Source organism: Pygoscelis adeliae, unplaced genomic scaffold, assembly GCF_000699105.1.
Source record: "Pygoscelis adeliae isolate BGI_AS28 unplaced genomic scaffold, ASM69910v1 Scaffold160, whole genome shotgun sequence".
Lineage (NCBI taxonomy): Eukaryota > Metazoa > Chordata > Aves > Sphenisciformes > Spheniscidae > Pygoscelis > Pygoscelis adeliae.
Genome location: NW_008824035.1, coordinates 4,243,229 through 4,264,379, shown reverse-complemented (window position 1 = coordinate 4,264,379; position 21,151 = coordinate 4,243,229). Strand labels below are relative to the sequence as shown.

The 21,151-nt window shown below is 38.5% G+C and overlaps 1 protein-coding gene across 1 annotated transcript; it reads right to left on the bottom strand.

The window, feature by feature from the left end:
* Positions 1 to 6,309: 6,309 nt before the first annotated feature.
* NDUFS1 (NADH dehydrogenase (ubiquinone) Fe-S protein 1, 75kDa (NADH-coenzyme Q reductase)) lies at positions 6,310 to 20,673 on the bottom strand. The gene is made up of 18 exons (XM_009332086.1): positions 20,607 to 20,673; positions 20,279 to 20,370; positions 18,727 to 18,834; positions 17,492 to 17,568; positions 17,322 to 17,403; positions 17,082 to 17,212; positions 16,145 to 16,330; positions 15,525 to 15,659; positions 15,001 to 15,115; positions 13,854 to 13,999; positions 13,107 to 13,235; positions 11,776 to 11,905; positions 11,128 to 11,288; positions 9,382 to 9,536; positions 8,608 to 8,783; positions 7,722 to 7,856; positions 7,432 to 7,504; positions 6,310 to 7,118 (listed from the first exon to the last, which is right to left on the bottom strand). Exons 1-18 carry the CDS (start codon positions 20,668 to 20,670, stop codon positions 7,027 to 7,029), a joined length of 2,187 nt encoding a protein of 728 aa, XP_009330361.1. The 5' UTR covers positions 20,671 to 20,673; the 3' UTR covers positions 6,310 to 7,026.
* Between the last annotated feature and the right edge of the window lie 478 nt (positions 20,674 to 21,151).

Sequence of the window (21,151 nt, the reverse complement as noted above, 5' to 3'; positions counted from 1 at the left end):
AAAGTCTGATAGCTTTAGTAACGCGGAATTAAAAGACAATTTTAAAAAAAGATTTATCTTTATGGACAAGACTCTTCTCTTAAGTTAGGAGACGCATCATTTTGGCAGAGTAGAGCAGTGCTCTGAAATTATGTTGGAGAACAAATTGGACTCCAAGACTCCTGTACAAGGACGGTGTGTAAACCCAAAGCAAGAAACATCCCCTGTACAACACGAAGAATTGTGTTCTGGAAATTCCACTTCTTCATTACAGAATAGGTCTGTCTGCCTTGACTTTAAAGTGGCCACATCCCTGGACCAACCGCTCCAGCCAGTAAATGTATTGTACACTTGAGCGCAGGGTGGTCAAAGAACATTAATGATGTTCCCTAAATCACTAGTTTCTAGCTAATGAGGCATACTTTGCTGATGTGTCTCACTGGTATTTAATAGTGAGACAGAGGGCAGTGACATAGTCAATCATCAGCTTTGTGAGTCTAATAGAAGTAATGGAATAGATGCTTTAGGTTGTGTACCAGTTACTGGAGGAGGCTGCATGAAGAAATGAACCTTGACTCCCTCCCGAGGTCATATGCGCACCCAGTGCAGACCTCAGGAATTTCTGGAGCATGACTTAGACTCCTGACCTGTGGTGAAGAGTGGGGTTTTCAGCAGATAGTGTTATAATGTCAGCATCTTGGTGTTATTCCTTGAAAGACATACGTTCTGAGGAGACAGGTCCAATGCCTTCAAATGCCTGTGACAGGTCAGCAATTTATTTAAAATGCAGGTGAATATTGTGAAGGGGAGGAACAACTCAAAGCGTGTATATGTTCTTTAGAGACTTTCATATATAGAGCCACACTTCTTCAGAAGATCTTGTCTTTAGGTGTTTAAACACTGAAAAGGGTGACAAATAAAAAACTGAACTATGATGAGACACATTCTTCTAAGCAATGTCTTGAGCAGCAGTTTTATGTGGTGTTGGTTTATTTAATTGTGGTAAGCTCTGGGGTCAAGCTAACCATTAAAGCCCAGCATAATAGTATTATTGAAAAATGCTTATTGTTATTTTTCAACGATTCTTTAACATGGAAATTTTATTGCAGTGGTTGTCTCTAGCATATCTGAATTTCAGTTATCCTGTCTGCTGTAGTACTATGTATTTGGTAACTGGCATGCTTTTTGCCGCTTTTCCAGACATCGATGTAAGAGTCCCTGTACTGAAAACATTGTCTACAGTCTAAGGAGTTTTCTCTAGCAAATACACCCAAGTTATGGCATAAATTCAGTTTCTTCATTCAGCTGCTAAACCCCTTCAAACCCATGTTTTAGTGCACTCCTACGTGGCAGATAGCACAGCTGAAAGTATAGGACAAGCCATATGTAGAACAGAGTAACTTTGCTTTACTTCATTTAAAGTCATAAATGCTAGCAAAGCAACACGAAGTACAGATGACTGGCCTTGTTTTTCCGAGTCTTAGGGGCTTCATTAAAGCTTACTGGGGCAATGGCAATTTTGCTGTGGATCTCAGTAGGAATATAGTTGCAGAAGTATTTAACCAATTGGGAGCAGACGTATGCTAGCTATTGCATGATAATATAATTAATTGATAGCGAACTGTACTGAAAATAGTAATTAACTAAGTCTTAACTAATCTGTTCTTCATTATCAATGTGTATTTTAATCTGCATTAAATAAATGGTATTGTCTTCTTAAAGCTCAGCAAAGACAAAATAGTGAAACTATTAATTGTGGAAAGGTTGTCCAGAGTACATGACAGGCATCTGTGGAGACTTCTGTTTAAAGAAGACAAATGAATGGAATAAACTGTCCCAGCAGAATGCTCTTATACAGTCTCATTTTACTGGGAAGCCCACTGTTAATTCAAAGTATACTACTGTATTTTTACTATCTGCTTCCGTCTACTGATATTTCATTAACTGTGATTGTAGCGGTTAAGAAGCTACACACTTTATCACCACTCCTTCTTTCTGCTATTAGTTCAGTTATTCATTTACATTCAAGTTAGAGTGGGTCTTGGTCATCCCTGCAAATTGGAAAGATGAGAATTCCCACTCGGGACCAAATCAGCGATCTCTGAATCTTCTGAGAGTAGCCAGTATAAGATGCTTCAAACAAAGGTGTGGAATATCCTGTGATGGGTAATTCAGAAATGAAAAGCATGCAGGACAGGATTTTTCAAAAAGTAGTTGGAGTTGAGCTAACATCAAAGCATAAGGCTTAATTAGTGTCTAGGGTCATGAGATCCCAGTGGATTTTGAAAGTTATTTGTTATACATGAAGCTTTTTGCTCTTAGTATGTTCCTTTTTGATGCATGGTTCTCATCTCTGATCCGTTTCAAACGTAGATGCAGGTGTACAGACAGTGACAAGAAGAAATAAAATTATTTCTTTGAAATATTAGTTGAGTATATTCAAAATTCAGTATTAGCATCAGAGTGAGGAGACGTCTCTACCAGCTGTTATGTCTTACTACACAAAGGCCTCTAAATCTCAGTGGGCTTCTCAGCGTTACGCACTGCGAATGGATGCTTGCACGTAGCCAGAGGAAAACATTTATTAACAGTGTTTAGCTAGCAGGCTTTGCCGATTATGGAGTCACTCAGAGAGAGTTTGAGTCGCAAGGTTTTATGTCTCTTATGACTCTATGCCGTTCCTCTGTTGTGCTCAGTTGTGGGGAGTTGGGGATACCCAGGTACTTTGGGACACATTGCTGACATCATTCCATCAGCTAATATGCGTTACTGTAAAGCGTCCTTTGGATATAACCTTACACAACAGAGGAACATGACTTGTATAAGCCCCACACACTGCGAAGGATTCAGTGTTTGTTTCTGAACAAAGTTTTCCTTGTGGCTCTCTGTAAACTTCAGTGTTTCGTTCCCAAAGGTACCTGTGCCCATTTGACATTTTATGAATAATTATCTGTTAATATCTATTAATAAATTAATAATAGGGTGGGGTTTTTTTAAATAGGAATTTAAAAACTGCTTCTTGAGCAAGGCAACTTCTCGGGTAACTCTGGGAGAAGTTACCCCATAAAATGTGTTCTTGTACTCCTGATAAAAAGCTTACTTCAGTTGTCATTGAAGTCCTTAACTTCTAGGTGCTCTCCATAATTCCCTGCTTGCTTATTGCTAATTTTTTTCCATGATGGTAGTCACAATTAAGTCCTCTTCTATCAGTTTGCTTGTTAGCACTTTTTCTGTTCGTGTCCTGTCACTGCCTTGAAAGAGTCAGTCTTTCAAACCCTTCATCACTGAAGGTGATTTCATCTAATTGCATATTCGAAGGACAACAAACCAAATAATTATTAAGAGACCGTCTTGTTTTAGGAGAGGATGTTTTAGCTTAGCCATTGTTTAGAGTATTTTATGAGGAGCAGGCGTGTGGGGACAGGGATGGAGATGAGGTTTATACTACCTTTTCTCTTTGATTAAGGCTGATGCCAGGCTGCCACTCCGCTTTTTCTTTAGCTCTATGAATCTGAGCTGCATTTTCTATCGGCTTCAACAGTAATACACAGCACATCCCCCAACCAAGCAGATAGCAGCCACTGTCTTGCAAGAATCTATTGGCCTCGGAAGAGAAACTGATCCCAAATCTTTTACTTCCTGGGGAAACACGACAGACACTTCCTTTTCTGCCTTGAGCTACGCTTCAAAATACATTAAAAAAAATGAGTCAGTTACAACTATTTTTATGAATGGCCTAGTTTTGTTGGCTGTTTCAGAGTCTCGCTGAGAACATACCTCAGTTTGACTTGACTTCCATTTGGGACCACATTGTCTGGTTTCTTTTTATTGAAGAAGCTCACTAAATTGCCCAGGATTTAAAGCAGTCTCCCTCTGGAACTGTAGGGATGTATCCATGGGATGCTGGTGCTTCCAGAAAGGTGGCTATTGAACAGGGTTTTTAAAAAAAAAAATTTTTGTTTTTAAAATCACAGCTTTAGACTTAGATGTTTAAGTCTGCCTGCAGTATTTTGACAAAGTTTGTTTCTCTTTAATCTGACTGTTGGTGTTAACCTGGCCTAAACTTGCTTGAAAATACAAGTGCTTAGTAGGGTTTTACCTTGAATTAACACACCCTTTGCCTTCTCCACTCCCCACAACCTTCTGCTGAAGACAAGACTACATAAAGGCAAGATTTAATCTAAGCCATGTTTGGGGTTAATTGCTTGCATGCAAGAGCTATGTTCACACAGAGCTGTGCTGAGAGGATACTTAATGACGAAACCCATCCATCTCTCTCCCAGACACCTACCTGTTCTTTCTTGCGCTGCCTGTGCAGGCAAGGCGCATACAGGAAGAAGTGAGATAAAGGTTACTGGACCGTAACTGGCGATGCAACCAGTGAGAAATTCTGCCAGTTGGCCACCAGGTGGTACTAGGGCTGCATTTGGGGAATTAAATCACCTGCAGTTCTGGTCTTAGCTTTAAAATGAATTACAGTAAACCCCCTGCTCACCCCCCAACAGAGTCTGGATAAACGCAGCCACCAGCATTGCATTTGGAGGTTAGCTGCATCAGCAGAACTGACCGTTCAGGCAATCTATCACGTCACTAATAAGCTCTTGCTTTAACAGTTAAGAACAATACTTTGAGCGTGTTCATCTCCCGTCATCCCAGCTCTTCATTGCCACCTTCTCATAATGCTCTGCTTTAATCTGAGGTTGCAGCTTCAGAACCAGCAAGTAGTAGCATTAACTGTTAGTTGTTTTTTTTTTTAATAAACAGAACTAAGTTGCACAAATAGCCCTGTTTCTGTACATTTCTGTTCCAATACTTTGCCCAGGCTACATCACCTCCATTCCTTTGCAGACCCCTGCTATCCTTTAATTGCTAGCTGAGTAAAAGTCCACATGTGAACTGACTGTCCAGCCACCAGAACAAACAGAAGAGATAGATAAGGGAAGGGCTACACTGTAAACTCAGTTGATAAGAATGCCACTTTAGATTTCTCTTTACTATCTAGTTTCCAACAGTCAAATTCATGAAGAGCCTTGTTGCTATTATTAAGTTTGGCTGAAAAGTTCTATACTCGGTGACTGGTTAGGTGAGGAAGAAGGTAGAAGCAGGACAGACAGTACCGCATGTACTTCTATGTCTTTCAAGATAAGGGCTGGACACTTTTTGAATAGAAATAAGGATCTCCTATATACACTAACTGAAGGATGCAGAGCTTTCAAAAAACCCAAAAAAGTAATGTGTGTGAGAGCTCCCAGAGTTAAATAATGCTATAACATTTAAGGCAAAAAAAAAAAATTTCTCTAAAGCTTTTGAACCTTTATAATTTTTTAAGTGAAGAAATGGTAGCTGACTTGCTGCACAGCTGAAATTATTCCTCTGTGTTTGTACAACACGGATTTTCAGGAAAAAAAAATAAGGTTTTCATCCTGAGAACCAAATGTTTTACTGAATATAGGATTCAGCTACACCCTTTCCTCTTAAACCTACCATCTGTGAGAAGAGCCAACTGCCTTGCTTTTGGCATATGTTTTCACACAAATTCTTCTTTTGCTATGTCCCTGCCACAAACCCCTCTTCCTCCTAAAGAAGTAACATCCCACAAGGACAACATGAAGGTTTAATGCTGTACTTGGTCACACATATGGACATACACACTGTGGGGTCCTGTGAACTGCCGCATTAAAAAGAGACTACAGGATTTCTAGATGTCTCATTAACATGCATAGTAGTATCTTTGAATAAAGTGAATAGTTGTCTTTATTTTGTACCACCAAGAGAACTGACCCTGTTGGTAACTGGAAGATGGCAAGCTGAGTCAAACCATGTCCAATATTTAAGACCTAGTCAGCTAGTGTAAGGACACTGGGCTATACCAGGATAACCAGGAAGAGTCTTCTTCCTGGGCAGAAGGAAAACGATTTTAAAAATTACTTGCTTGTTACTGAAAAATTTCAAACATGGAAGAAAGAAGGAATTCTATAAAGCTAAGGCTTGAATAGCGGCACACTCATGCACTCAGTATTATTCTACACTGGAAAATGTAGCTTTTTCCTCATGCAAAATTAACTTTTTTTTTTTAAATAAAGTTGGATGTGCATGATTCCTGGAAGGATTACTCCAAACCTTATTACTCTGGTAGCCTGTTGAAGAGCAAGCTATCTTTCTTCCAAATTTACATTAACCAACGTAACAGAGGAGAGAGTCGCTATGCTGAAGTCATTCTAAAGCTTAAAAAAAAAAAAAACCACCACACAAAAAAAAACCAATCCACCCACAACAGCACACACAATCCCTTCCCCCACTTTGCTATAAAAAGATCAGCGCACAGAGAAACTGAGATCTTTTCTGTATTTGAACTGGTGTAGCTATAGGCCTTTATCTTTTTGCTGAATTTTTAAAACAGTTCAATATGAGGAAGCTGTGTGAAAATTGCTTTTCTTTTTCACGACATCAAAATTATTTTTATTTCCTCTATGAGTAGTTTTTCAACTGAAATGAAATGGAGAAACATACAAATATCTAGAGCAGTGGTAGGTCTGAACACTGACATAAACCAGGTATGCTTGACTCAAAAGAGGAACAACTTGGTCTGAAAGTGCATTACAAAAATAGCATGTTCACACTCTCACCAGTGCTTAAAATTAAGATACCTGGATACTCTGGAAGAAGGTTACAATCTAGTATTTTTGCCATGTAAACTTGTTCCTAGCAAATCAAGACTTACTGAGTCTGAGTTGCTTACCGAGTTCTTTTCATGCAAGAAGTGAGAGCGATATGAATCACATAGGTAATGGATTGTTTGGTATTATAATTTATTTGTATACAATCATCATGTACTCTGCCTCTGGGTACAGTAAGTTGAGTGCTGCATGTTCTCTCAGACACAACAACAGTCCTGTAATATTATGGGACTATTTGAGCTGATGAAAATGTGAATGAAGAACAGAAAAATACAACGACCTAGCAAATAGATACTGAAAAAAAATAATCAGTCACAGCAGTTAACTGCAACAAATTCTTGGATGGAGGTGGTAGCAGTCTGATCAGTCTCTAGCAGCTGGCTGGCTCTTCTACTGCATGTGCACCTTCAACAACAGCTTTCACACACTTGGCCATTGTCTGGGATGCTCTACTGATTGAATCTGAAAAAATCCAAACACATGTCAGTGTGTTATAACTGTTCATTTTCAAAATGATACACAGACACAATATAAAAGAGACTTAGTACAGGACTGCATACAAAGAGGATAAAGAAAATTGCTTAGTTGAAAATACTGTCCAATAGTCTGTGCTTTATGCAAATTCCAAATCTTTTACTGGAAAATTTTGTTTCTTCAAAAGACTCAAATCCTACACATCTTAGTGGAAAGCTTTAAATGCCTCCTAAGAGTCTTACTGTAAAGCTAAGTAAAATGTATTGCTGATTTCAGAATGGAAAGGCCATCCTAGACATACCTGTCATATAAAAGTCTTTTATTGTGAGCTGAGGTGGAACAAGAGGATCAGCAAGAAGCTGTTGCTTCACTAACTGTGGCAGGAAAGGGGAGAGAAAAAAAAAAAAAGAGAAAAAAGAGAGTCAGCTTTATGATAGGAACTCATTACCAAAGCATTTGTTTAGTGAATTCAGCATTCAATGCAGGTCAAAGAATGCTTGTAGTACTACGTATGAAGAAGGCCCATTTCTTTAAAAAGCATCAAACTACATAACAGCACTAAATCATGCCCAGATGCTTTAGTTTTGTTACCTTTGACAATTCATTTGCCTGGTTGAAGTAGTTAGCCTCTTCCACATCATCGTATCGAACTAGATTAGGAGATACTTCTTCTAAACGCTTGCGTATTTGATCAAGGTTCTCGTAAGGCAAGGTCATACCAGCCAACTAAGAGATTCACAGAAAGAAATTCCATCAAGTCTAGGGATTTAATACATAGTGGGGTTTAGCTTACCAATCCATTAACATACCTAAAGTAAAATCAGGAAAAATCTACACTCCTGGGAACACAGGCAGTTATAACGTACAAACGGAAGCAAAGTCACAGTATTCTGTTGGAAGTCTGATGCCTACAGTTAAGACTTCCCCATGTTAAAAAACTAGGTTGTCCTGTTTGCTATACAAAGGAAAAAAAGAGAAAGACGAGAAGTACTCTTCTCCTTCCATACAGACGTCACTTGTACTTTCCCTAGCTTACCACCAAATGTGATAAAAGTTGATGCAATTATCAATGCATCTTGTTCCCAGTGACTAGTAAGCATGTATTTGACCTTATCTAATGATACCAGATCCTGTCCTCCGAGTTCATGCTGTTTTCTTTCTAAAAAGCAAGAAACTGCATCCTCCCACCCGTTTCCTCTAAAGCACTTCATGAAGACCAACAGAATTTGCAAAGCTTCACCCATTATGCATTCCAATAGCATACGGCAGCTACAATATTAGTGCTATCCTCAAAAGGGAAACAGTATGATTTAACTCTCAGAATTAACAAAGGATTCAATACAAAACATTACTTCTTAAGACTACAGTCATGTATTTCCCTGAAAATGTACCTCTTCTTTCGAAATACTTTCAATATAAAAGGAACTTAACCTCTCAGTATACTTTTATTAGAAGCAATTTATAACGGCAACAGTACCTCAGAGACAGCTCTAATAATTCTCCAGTCTTCCCTTGCCATCCCAGGAGGTGTTACAGCTACTCTTGTCTGCTGGGCCCTACCCTCAGTATTCACGTATGTGGCCGCCTTCTCTGTATATGCTGCTCCTGGGAGAATAACATCAGCCATAGGAGCTCCCACATCCCCATGATGTCCTATATACATGGAAAGAGGAAACAGTATACCACCATACAAGACATAAGTAAGTCAAAATAAAAAGAAATGCTTTATTAACACAGTACAGAATTTCTGTGTTCCCAGAAAAAAGGAGTTTAAGGTTCGCTTAACCAGTAATACAAAGCCTATTCGGCTGACTGCTCTGAGGTCTTACTTGCCTAATACTCTGGGGAGAATGAACAGACTACAAGCAGTAGTAAATGGTAGTTCAGTCTCTACAGTCACTCAGCTTTGGGGGGCTCCTGGAACAAGGATGCTTACTGAATTACGGTAAGACCATGTTTTGGTACGATAGAACAGCTGGGAACCGACGCCATTTTGTCTGCCAGGTTTGAAGCTGTGCTCCAGAAGACCTAGCTGGTTTGTATTCCCTTACTACTCATCAACAGTTTCTCATTTTTACCTAAGAAACAGGTAACTAGTATCTCAGTTATGTGTTGGAAGTTTATTTTCTGCCAAGAAATGGAAGGCTAGAATTTATCAAAGGGTCAGATATGTTTGTAAGAATATGCCACTTTTAGGCTTTCTCTCCAGCTATTAGATAGCAACATTTCTTAATTTACATCTACTAATTACCTTGATAGATGATAAAACAATCCTTTGGCAAATCCTGACGTGTTATACAACCCGAATCTGCTCCCAAGAGATACAATACTTTGGGAGGATTTTTCCTAATCGCCTCCACTCCTGGTTTGAAACCCAGATCCAAAGCAGCTACCTGGCTTGCAACCCTGTAGGAAAAAACACATTATGACTTTAAGTTATTTCAGAATTCTCCTTCTCCCATCAGAACAGACCTAACTTCTTTTTTTGACTAAGTATTTCAAAGGGCCATAAGAGGTCTCTAACAGTAACAGGACAAAAATGAAGCATAAAGGCAGCTGAAAATTTTGTCAGAGTATTTGATAGAATATCAGGCTGGTTTTGCATTTTGACAAACTGATGCCATTTGAAGTTTTCATGGGGAATCTCACCTATTTAAGATGGGATAGCAAAATAAAGGCAGACGTTCCAGGGCAGGGCCTAGTGGCAGGCAGCTCACTTGTCATCTGGAACATCAAGGTTCACATTTCAGCTATGAATTTAACTCAACAGGCCTTTAATTTAGGGCACTCACATGGAAGATGAAAGACCAGCTACTGGACCATCAGCTACTCCGAAGCATCTAAGACTTAAGACCACTATTTCATCACTATTCATTTATTCACACATAAAAATACTTTCAAAAGAATGAAATAATCATTGTCGTTTTCTGGCAGTCTTTTTCTTGTCCAAAGAAACAGTTTTGCATAATCCTGCATAATCAGGTGCCAGACTTACAATTATATTTAAAAGAAAAAAAGATTCTCTCTGTAGAGTACAGATCTTTCAATGTTACTGTTTGTCTGACGTAGTCAAACATAGAGGTTCCAATAAGTTAAGCTGGTTTTCACACTTAAAGTAGAAAGGATGGCGCACCAAAAGCATGAAAGTCAGTAATATGAAAGACTGCCAAACCACATGTAAAAAAAGGTATCATGAGTGTTCTTTAACATATCAGTGTTTTGGTATTAAATGTTTCAGTATCAACAGCAGGATTTTGTATTCAAGTTTCCTTCAGAGGACCAAGCCCTGCTCTTGCTATACTAGTTTTACAACAATGAACCTGCTTTTGGCAGAAGGACTTTGTTGAGTCTCTGAATCTGAGCGCCCCTACATTTGCTGAAATAATCTTTCCTTTACAGAGCTAGTCCATGTGATAGACAGAGTTTTAGAAAGAAAGTCGGGAAGGACTGTCCCAAAAGAAGCTTGCCTATTAAAAGGAATAATATCCCAATAAACTGAGTAAGATCAAAAGCCCTAAAATGAAAAGCTTCGAAGGTTTTCTATTAACTATTCAGTTAAGAAACTGAACAGTAAAAGGATTATTGTAAGAAACCATATTATTTAAATACTCCTGCCATTTTGTTTGTTTTTCATCCTCTAGATAAAAAGTAATCATTTAGCAAGTGACACTGGTCTGCTGTGCATTCTACCGAGCACTGTGGTATGTTATTAAGCTCTCTTGTATTCTATACCTCTAAGTTTAAAGTTGAAGTTCTACATTTAAATATACAGATTAATAAAACCTCATGGAGAACGTGAAAAGTTTGCCAGGTCAAGGAACCCATTTTTATTAAAAAGTTTCTGCTAGTTTGTACTTCTATTTTTTAATATTCCCTACAGGTTCTAACCTGATAAGCCGCTAGTGTGTACACAAAGAAATCTGCACACATACATTGTGATAACTTGTGTAGGCCCAGTGTGAATTAAAGTGGCTTCCAAAAAAGCTTTAAAGCAAACCTGTGGAGGATGTTCATGACTTTCCAATCAGAACCAACACCACTCTTAGTCCTGGCGTTTTGTGCAATGGTGGAAACGGCAGCATGGATAGCTGCTCCGTCACTGCGCTGCAGTGCTGCACTACCTACCACCACCATTGGCTTTTTGGCCTGGTCGAGGACCTGTGCAAGTAAAGAATCGATAAATTCATTCCAAGGCTCTGAAGACAATTCTTGGTGCAGATAATGTAATAAATCCCATAATTTCTACTAAGTCTTCCATGCAAAGCTACGGTTCTGAAATGGTCATTGTTTCATTTAGACATAAAGCCAGAAGAAACTGCTACAAGCAGTACGCTACCCTGTCAATACAGAACTATCCTCTCGATAACCAGGCATTTAAATGGCAACAGCAGCGGCTGAAATAGCCTGTTTTATATCAAGAAATATTCCAGGAGTTTCCTGCACTGCAAAGTTTTACACACCCGAATATATTGAACAGTTCACACATACTTGGTGGACACTAATCATTACCTCATCTCTGCATTTGATTAAAAGCAAATAACTCCGTATACAACATGGTACTTCTCTTCAAATCTATCTCTGTGGGAAATTCAGATTATTATTCAATACATCTGAAATTTAACCGTCACACTCAAGTTGTGCATACCTTGGAGAATGCATGTTTTCCAGAAGCAATGTCCTGGAGTGTCTGTGGGGACTCTCCTAGATGATCATATGTGTAGGTCAAATTCACCAGAGAGCCAACAAGGGCCACTTGCAAGTCATTGTGAAGCCAGCTGAAAACACAGCAAACATTTTATAAAAATCAAAGAAATACAGAGTTTTACTCAACCAAAGCCACTAATTATAATTTTAGCAATGACTTGAAATAGGATGCAAATTCTTTCAAAGGAATTTAAACGGCATTCATTGTTTTGGTAACATGCAGTTTAGCATTATTCTGACTGTTAAGCAAGCTTAAGGTTTTTTTAGGAGGACTATTTATGTCCATTGTGGGACCACTGCAGCAACACGCCTTACATGAGAAGTTCATAACTCAACTCCCTCCTCCCCTCAAATGTCGGTCAATTCAGTGGAAAAAAGGGTTGCACAAAATGAGGTGCTACAACTTTAAATCATCTTTTCCAGTGTTAGGCAAAAACAAAAAACCCCCACACCTACAGCTACTATTAAGTTTATTTAGCTTGACTTAACTCTTAGTTACTTCAGAATTTAAATTAAAGTCATTTGTAGGAGGAAAGAATTCTGAATTTGACAGTGCACACGGTTTTAGAAATCCACTTATTTCTTAGATAACCAGAGAAAAAATTTATTCGGTTAGAGATTTTTCCTTTTTTGCAGCTTCTCATAGCACAGACTTAAAGATATATGAACCGTTCATAAATTTCATTGCATTTTTTCCTCTCAAAATTTTAAGGCCACTATTGTTTAAAATGATATATTTTGGAAGATCCCAGCATTAGGAAGGACAGGGCTTTTATAAACCTCATTTGTCTCCTGCTGACGTATCTTATTAAATTGCATTAGCTATGTTCAAAAGTTTGGGAAAGTCACATTACTTGCCAAAGAAAATGTTAAACTTGAATGACCACTTCTAAAATCAGCAAGTCTGATTTGTTACAACAATACAAAAAGCAGCAAACTGATGCTGAAAATAATTCTTTAAGGAATATGCTTTAACAAACTTCTGTAAGAAGATTTGAGGTGTCTGTGTAATGTAACAGAGGAATAAATGTCTGAGCATATGAACTTACATAAAATCTCAAAGTGAGAATGAACAAAACATAGCTATATACTACAGGGAGAAGAGATCCCTTTTTTGTACACATGTATCACCATTCCCTTTACTAAAAGGTGAACTAAATCCAGTGAGTCTGTCTGGACAAACGCTCCCAACTTACTGCCTGTGGCTCCACCTGAGCACTGTATCAAATCCAGATGGATTTGCATGCTTATTCACCACCAAGGAATACAAACCTCTTTCGAATTCTAGCATTAAAAAGCGGTGCCTCAAAGCGTGGATTGGTGCCAACCAGAAGCAGGACATCTGCCTCCTCCACTCCGGCAATCTTGGTATTAAGCAGGTAGTTAGAGCGTAAATCTGTGCTATAACAAAAAGATGTAAGAAAGAGGATGAGAATTCAGTAAAGGGAAGGAATGAAGATATGGTAAAGATTCTAGGTGCTCAAAATATTTTTTCATCTCAGGAAAAGAAAGGGAAAGAAGAGATTTCTCAATCCAAATCACTAACCCAAACAAAAAGTAAGAGCTTCTCTCTTTCATGAGTATCAGAGACAGCAAAACATATAAGGAATTACAATGTGGATATCTCCTACATTTACAGTTATTGTCAGCCTTCACAAACTTCATCTGCTATTACAGTTTACAAGGTCCTAATTGTACTATGGTTTTCACAACACAAATAGAAATAGGTTAAGTTATCCAACTTACAACAGCGTGTAACTGGCTTTCAGTAGCCTACTGTTAAACTGCAGCAGCCTCAACATACAGTAAAGTGTGCAACCCTTGCTGTAGTAGAGACTATGTATCAACTCATAATCCATAAATACTGTCTATAAATGAATATTGTAAATTCAAACAAAACCTGCTAATGCATCAGCAATTGCTATCCTTGGTCATTTCAGAATCTTACAATGAGATGATTTGCAGACTGGAAAGTTTATTAACATACTAATTACAAACATACTTTGCCTGAACACTTACCCAGCTCCGGCAGTAGGGAAGACCTCTTCAGTGCAAAGCATATCACAATTTACTCTATTCAATAAATCTTTCAGAGCGATTAGCGCTTCTGCATCCACCAGTCCTCCTACAATTGCTGCTACTTCCTTCCCTTTGACAGCCTGTAGCTGAAGAGAGAGAAAGTATAAACTTAAGCAAAAGAAACCATTGAAATAAATTCCCATTTGGCCCAGGTAAATGTTTGTTACATTAGGATGTGCCAAAGCCAGCAGTGCAACTGCAAGCCTGGAGCAGCACAAAGTGATCAGCAGTGTCTGACTTCCGCAAGGCAGCAACTCCAGCTCCTTCAGAACTCATGATAAGCAAAGAACAGCTCTCTGTATTCTATGCAGGCCTCTCCCACTTGAGTTATTGCTCAGATGTGGCTAATTCTCATTTGGTGTGGTGAGGAGAGGAAGATTGGTGAATGCTTTTATTTTAATGAAGCTACAGTGCAGACAGAATACAAACTTCCATAACACAAGCTCAGGTAGCAAGCTCAACTCAAAGGTATTATCTGAGAAGCAATAGCTTTCATAACAAACCCTGCTACTGTACCACAGGCAAAAACATCCTTGAGGGAAGTTCAATTACAGTTATTCAACTCTACTTTGTCCCAAGTAAAATTTTTAATCAAAATCCTGAGCAGTCATGCAGCACTTCGTTTGAGCAGGAGAATCAATCACCACAGAGAAAGCACTGAGGCAAGCACAATTCAGATACGAGTAATACAGAATTAATGGCTTTGATGGCAAAAGTGGTGATAGTACAGTTTAAATAAATTTAAAGAAGTCTTCAGACAGATTAGAGTAATTCAGGAAAGTTGGTTCCTCCTAAATTTCTGAAGGAACAGTTTAGTTTCCTATTTAAATAAAAGTAGTTTCTCTCCCAATGCCCCAAATGAAATCATGATAAGACTAAGTTCTTCAGATGGTCTAATCCATGAAAACAGCAAATAATATTCAAAAGAAAAAATTTAAGTGGAAATACAATGGATTAGAAGTCAAATGCTCCCCTCTAACCTTACAGAAAAAAGCCCTTTTCTATATAACTGTTTTCATATTAATCATTGTAATATGTCCAGCTTTGAAATTAATTTTATGCTACATATATTGAAAATTGTTCTTACCACACCAGCAACACGAGTTAATACATCCTCCCATGAAGCATAAACAAATAGTCCTTTCTCATTTTTAATCATTGGCTGAGTAAGTCTCTGACGCTTCAGACCATCATAAGCAAACCTAAGTGAACACCACTAACATTATTAAAGAGCAAAGACAAAGATAATTGTGTATACCAAATATTTTCTAAGACTGAGTTTTCTAACAGCTTGCAGTGATTACAGAAGAGAAACACAAGAAATATTTCCCCTGAAAGTTTAACTTTTCCTTTTCAAAAACAAGCAAAAAAACCTGTGATACAAATAAAAAAATTACTGAAAAAAAAGCTACAAAACTGAAAACATTAGAAAACTCAGTAACTTCAATTATAGTTTTAAAAACATATTTTACCAATTATTCTTTATTATAGCTTTAGAATATTAACAGTGGAATCCAGAAGTCAGTGCTACTGTCCACATTTCTGGTTCTGCGAAGTGTGCCTTTAATGCATGCATAAACGTACACGTGGGTACAAACACCTCCCACGCACCTCGTTTTGTCAGATATCCATTCCTCGTTGATATCTTCATGCAGCCTTGGCAAAATTCTCATCACTTCTCCAGTTCTTGTGCTCACTACAATGTTGCTTCCAACTGCATCAAGAACATCAATTGACTCTACCTTCCTGTTTAGAAGAACAAATAAACCATTTGCAGTTTTCTAGCAAGCAGCAACAGACCGCGTAACAAACAAAAACACAAACAGAAAAAAAATAGCGCTTTAGGTTTAGCTTTAGATATACATATAAGAGCTTAGTTTCACAAGATATTTTAAATAATATCCTCAGCAGTTACTGAGTTAGTGAATTTGAATTTTCCTTTATACACTTTTTTTTTTACTGAGCAATCAGCACAACCTACAAGTCCAAAACATGTTAAGAATAAAAATAAGGGAACAGTCTACAAACTATAACATTCTTCCTTTTCTTGAATGAGCTGTAAGTAAATAACAGAATGTGTGTTAGATTCGGCCTATGGAAAAGTCTACAACAAAAACGCAGAGAATAAAAATCAGAGAAAACCCTTGGTATCACAGATGGACATATTCTAAGATAAAGTGTATGACAGAAACAGAGAAAGCTGCATCTTCAGTAGGAGTTAAGATACATACCTTGTCTCCCATGGGCGTGCAGTAAAGGCATATGGCTTGGAGGTAAGAGCACCAACTGGGCAGATGTCAATAATATTTCCTGATAACTCAGACATGAACATTTTTTCAACGTAAGTACCAACTTGCATATCGTTTCCTCTTCCGGTTGTTCCCAAGTCATCTACCCCTGCAACCTCACTAGCAAACCTAGTAGATGCAAAAAGAATGAAAAACAAATCTGGAATGTACAACAGCAGCAACATAGCACATTTTTCAACCCTTATCTCATTTTCTTAAGATAAAACATTAGCTTTAGTTCATACACCTGAAAGAAGAAAACAATTTTAGACACATTAGTCAGTGCATCACATGCGGACTATACATCCGCAGAATTTCATTCAGACAAGGGTACAAAAACTAGGTGGAGTTAAATCAAAAAACAGAGCAGTTCAGTGCTCATTGAACTTCACAGTCTGAGTCCAAGATTAGTCCTAACTAACAAGTTCTTTCTAGAATTAGGCGGGTACATTGTATTCTTTTCCATCTGGCTCAAGTTAGCTGGTACTGAATCTCAGGACTACAGAACAGCATAAATACAGCTACCAGAAGCTGTCAAGAATAAATAAATCTTGCAACTGTGGCTGAGGAAGTCACTTATTAATGTTTTAAAATCCACTCTGGCACTAACACCATGGGACCAGTTCTGCCCTGTAGAATTCCGATTTCACTTTCATGTTTTGGCCACCTCTCTCCATTTCCTGCATGACAGCTGTCTGGTACCTCTGGGAAACCAGCCATCAGTCCTTACCAGAAATAAAATTCTTCAGTACAGTCAGTAAAGAAATAAGAAAAATTGACTGCCTCTCATGGTGTTTCTTTCACAAGTAACAAACTGCTATAAATACACCTGCTCAGTACTCTCTCCAGTGAAGAAAAAGAAAAAAAAAAAGGACATTACCTGATACATCGAGTGCACTGTATACACCGAGTCATGATTGTTTTGACTAATGGGCCAATGTTCTTGTCCTCCACAGCACGTTTTCCCTCTCTAAATCTACTCCTATCGCTGCCAAACATCATTGATTGATCCTAGAACAGACCACAGAAAACAGACATATCCAGGCTGCTGGAAAGCACAATTTCACCTAAGACAACAGTATTAATACATAAGTCTAGACAATTTAATTGGATGTTGTACCTGTAGATCACATTCTCCACCCTGATCACAGATAGGACAGTCCAATGGGTGATTTGCCAGCAGGAACTCCATTACACCCTCTCTGTTGGGTTCAGGAATTAAAGTTAATGTCAACTTCACATCATTTAGCAGACAGTACAACTAATCAGCTATAGGAGGCTAAAAGGTACCTTGCTTTCCTGGACTTCTCAGAGTTTGTCAGTATGTTCCAGCCCTTCATAACTGGCATTGCACAAGCAGCAACTGGCTGCAATCATACAAAGCAAGCATGAACGCAACATATTTCTTCTCAACATGGGCACAAACCCCAACCTCTCCCCCCAAATTCTTACACAGGCATCTGTTATTAATTCAATATGTTGTAGAAATAAAAAGGTATCTGCAAGGAAAAAAAAGAAGAAAATCTAACCCACAAAGTCACTAGAAGCGATATTTATTAATAATCTGCTATATAAAAAGGTTAATTAGTTGTGATTTATTTATTGTTAAAGTTGAAAATTTTACACTTTCAGGTTCCAATTCAAGTAGTTAACAGCAAGAAGAAAGTCAGTTGTAACAGATATAAGGCAAATCAAAGAGATTCAGCAGAGATCTGGAAAACCTCTAGAACGGAAGTTCTGAGTATGCATCATTTTAGACATTTATTTGGACAAAGCCTATACAAAGAGCCTTGGAATAAAATTTGTCGTAAGATTAACAAAAACTCCTGCTCAGAAAATGAATCCCTCCTACTTTTCAATTACGTCACGAGATAGACCATCATGACTTCCATCTTCAGTGATAACCCAACATTTCCAGAGATGCAAAGCTCAAACTATGGAATTCAAGTTGAGGTGAGCTAGAGTTTTATATGTGAATGTAAGTATGTAATCCAAGACTGAACTCCAAAAGAATGCCTCAACTATCTGCATAGATTTCTTGATATTGCTGAAGACAGCCTTCGATCCTGAAGTCAACTACTATTTTACAACAGACATCAATGGTACATAATGCATTAAAACATAAACTAGTAAGTAACCACAATCTCTACTTAGCTAGGATGAAACCGCAGACGCTAATCCTACAGCTAAATTCATACAGTATCTGAAGTTTACTATTTGTGTAGTATCAGCTGAAAATGTGTGGTTGAAGCATGAATTACAGAAAATAAAAATACATCTGACTGAAAATGCACAGCTATCAAATGCTCACGTCCAGGAGCAAAATAATCCATAAGCGCCTGAGAACTGACTTTGATCCATAGGCAATCACTGCGGTCCAGTGGGAAGAAGTGAAAAACCTGCTTCCAGCAGCTGAATGACAACAATTTGTGTGCTAATGACAGTACAAACAATTATTTACAAGATTTGAACTAGGCCCTAAGCACAGCAAAAAAATTGTAATTCCTATGAAACATATCCAATACCTTGGGAGCTTTCTCTATTTCCACAAGACACATCCTACAGTTTCCAGCAACAGAGAGACGATCATGGTAACAAAACCGAGGTATCTGAATTCCAGCCTTTTCACAGGCCTATAAAGAGTAAGAAACAAAGGATAATTAAATTTTAGTTAGACCTTTCAGTTCCACCTCATAAAACATTATTCAGTTTTTCAAAGAATAACAGTGTTAGTGCTCAGGAAGGTAGTGCATTCAACCTTTCATCTTAAGAAGTGACCATAAATAAAAAACAGTGGTCAAGCAGAAACATGTCAGGCTATCAAATACATTTTTTCCAAAATCTGTAACTGATTGAGGAGATGACAACTGACCTCTCTTTCATTCTTTCCTCCAAGAATAGAAATAATTCTCTCTAATAGATAGGACACTAGCAATAAAAATAACTTTTACAGAAAGCATGCACTATTTAAAGAAAAGTGCACAAAAGAGGAAAATTTGAAAAATATAAAGGAAACAACAGTGGGCGTAATGATTTCTGGCAATTCAGCAACACAAATACTCTCTATAAAGGTACTGGAGCATAGTCAATCTTCAACTTCAGTAGAACCCCAAACTCAGAAACAGTCTTCCATGACATGTCTGAAGAAGAGATGGGAGGACAAAGACAGCAGATTTCCAGAGAACAGAGGAAGACAGCCTTTCCTGCGTAAAATCCCCATGGCTGATGGGATCTACGCTATAGCGCTAGCTATACCTGCCAGAAGAAACACCACTGAACTCAATAAAAAAAGAACAAGATCTAATTTTTCTGACAATTTCTACCAAAAAAATTATCACATGTAAGCAAAATTAAAAAGCTAACAAAAAACAGCGTTTAAGAAAATATTACATTAGAGTCCTGCTAGGGGCATTCTAATGCCAAAATAAATTAGTAACTTGTATCCAAAGAATGAGGGATCTATTTTGAAATAAACACTATGTACTTTAATGTTTTAACTCACTATACCACGTTCTCATTTTATGGCTTCTTAAAAAGAAGATCTTAAAAAAAATCTACTTGAAATTTTGGCCTGAAAAGCAACAATGCTGAGTACACGCTGGGAGATCCAGGTTCCATTTCTTCCCACACCAAGAAGAATAAAAGCAGCAAAGGATCAGCATTCTGAATCATAAGAACTAATAACCAAAAGGAGACGATCCCTCATTTACCTGAGACACCACTTTAATAAGATACAAAATTAACAGGTTCTGAAAGACTAAGAGGTCACGTAGAGTTCAGAGCTCAAACTTCAACCAGAATTTCTGAAAGTCTGTTATTGCGGTGCGTAATTTTTTGCAGTTGGGATTCAAGCTGCATGCATCTTCTTTCAGGCAATCATGGCAGATGCTTCTTTTTCAAACACTGAACTCCCCCCCCAGGGATTTCTACCATCTGAAACTGTATCACAGTCAGCAAAAACACCCATAAATTGCAAGACAAGCACAGCAGAGGTTTTTTTTACTATACAGAATATAACATGCTGCCAAGAAGTGACTTGGGGAGTTCAAGAAAAATTCAGCGTGCCACTCCTCACACCTGAAGTACTGTGGTTCCTGGGTTCACCAGTACCGGATGACCATCCACAAACACCTCTATTTGGTTGCTGGCTGCTGTCGCAGTTGTACGCCCTGAGAGACATGGAAAAAGAAAACAAACACTTTCAGTTACTGCTAGATGCAAACCGTCAGACCCCACGCTCCTTGTCTTACAGTTATACAGTACTGATATAATTCCAGTTCTATAAACAGCATAACATAGAATTCCAGAGCTGCAAACGAAGTACGCATACATGCCCTTCAATAAGTCAATTACACGTACATTCGTTTTATCACCATACACACATGCAAAAACTAGAGACACTTACCACACACTTTGGAGGACTGGGCGACCCCAGCTAGGGTCCTGCGGACTGCAGGTAGTCGAAGCATGGTGCTTTGGTAAGAGAGAAAACAGCACTGAGTTTTTATCAGTTCAAATGTTTGCTGACAGGTTTTAAACAGGCAGAGTAAAAACTTCTGTACCAGTGGCAAAAAAGTATGCATGTGCCTCTATGTGCAGAGGAATAAGAAGTTACTTTCTTAAACTACAAGATACGGCTCTCTTTTTATAACTATCTGTACTTCGTATACATCAATGTCACGTTACTGTGAAAGCGGTGCAAGTCACGATGACGAACAGCTGGCAGCCTAGCTCAAGCCACTAACTCTGCAAGAGCTGCCGGGAGCACGGACGAAGGAAGAGCAGCCACCGAGAACGGGTGGCAGCTTCACTGCAGCCGCTTCGTGTTTACGAACAAACGCAAAGGCGCACGACAAGCGCTCCGGCTCCGGCCGGAAACCAAGCAGGCTCTCCGCCTGCAGCGGGCCAACGCGCGGGGCGCCTCCCCGCCCCGTCCCCCCAGGGACCGCG

Excerpts from the sequence above, each read along its gene's own strand:
- NDUFS1 (XM_009332086.1), bottom strand. The coding sequence starts at position 20,670 with ATGCTTCGACTACCTGCAGTCCGCAGGACCCTAGCTGGGGTCGCCCAG. Across the intron at positions 16,331-17,081 it reads CAGTGCACTCGATGTATCAG|GTTTGCTAGTGAGGTTGCAG; the intron begins GTAATGTCCTTT and ends TGCATCTACTAG. Across the intron at positions 14,000-15,000 it reads TAACTCGTGTTGCTGGTGTG|CTACAGGCTGTCAAAGGGAA; the intron begins GTAAGAACAATT and ends CTCTCTCTTCAG.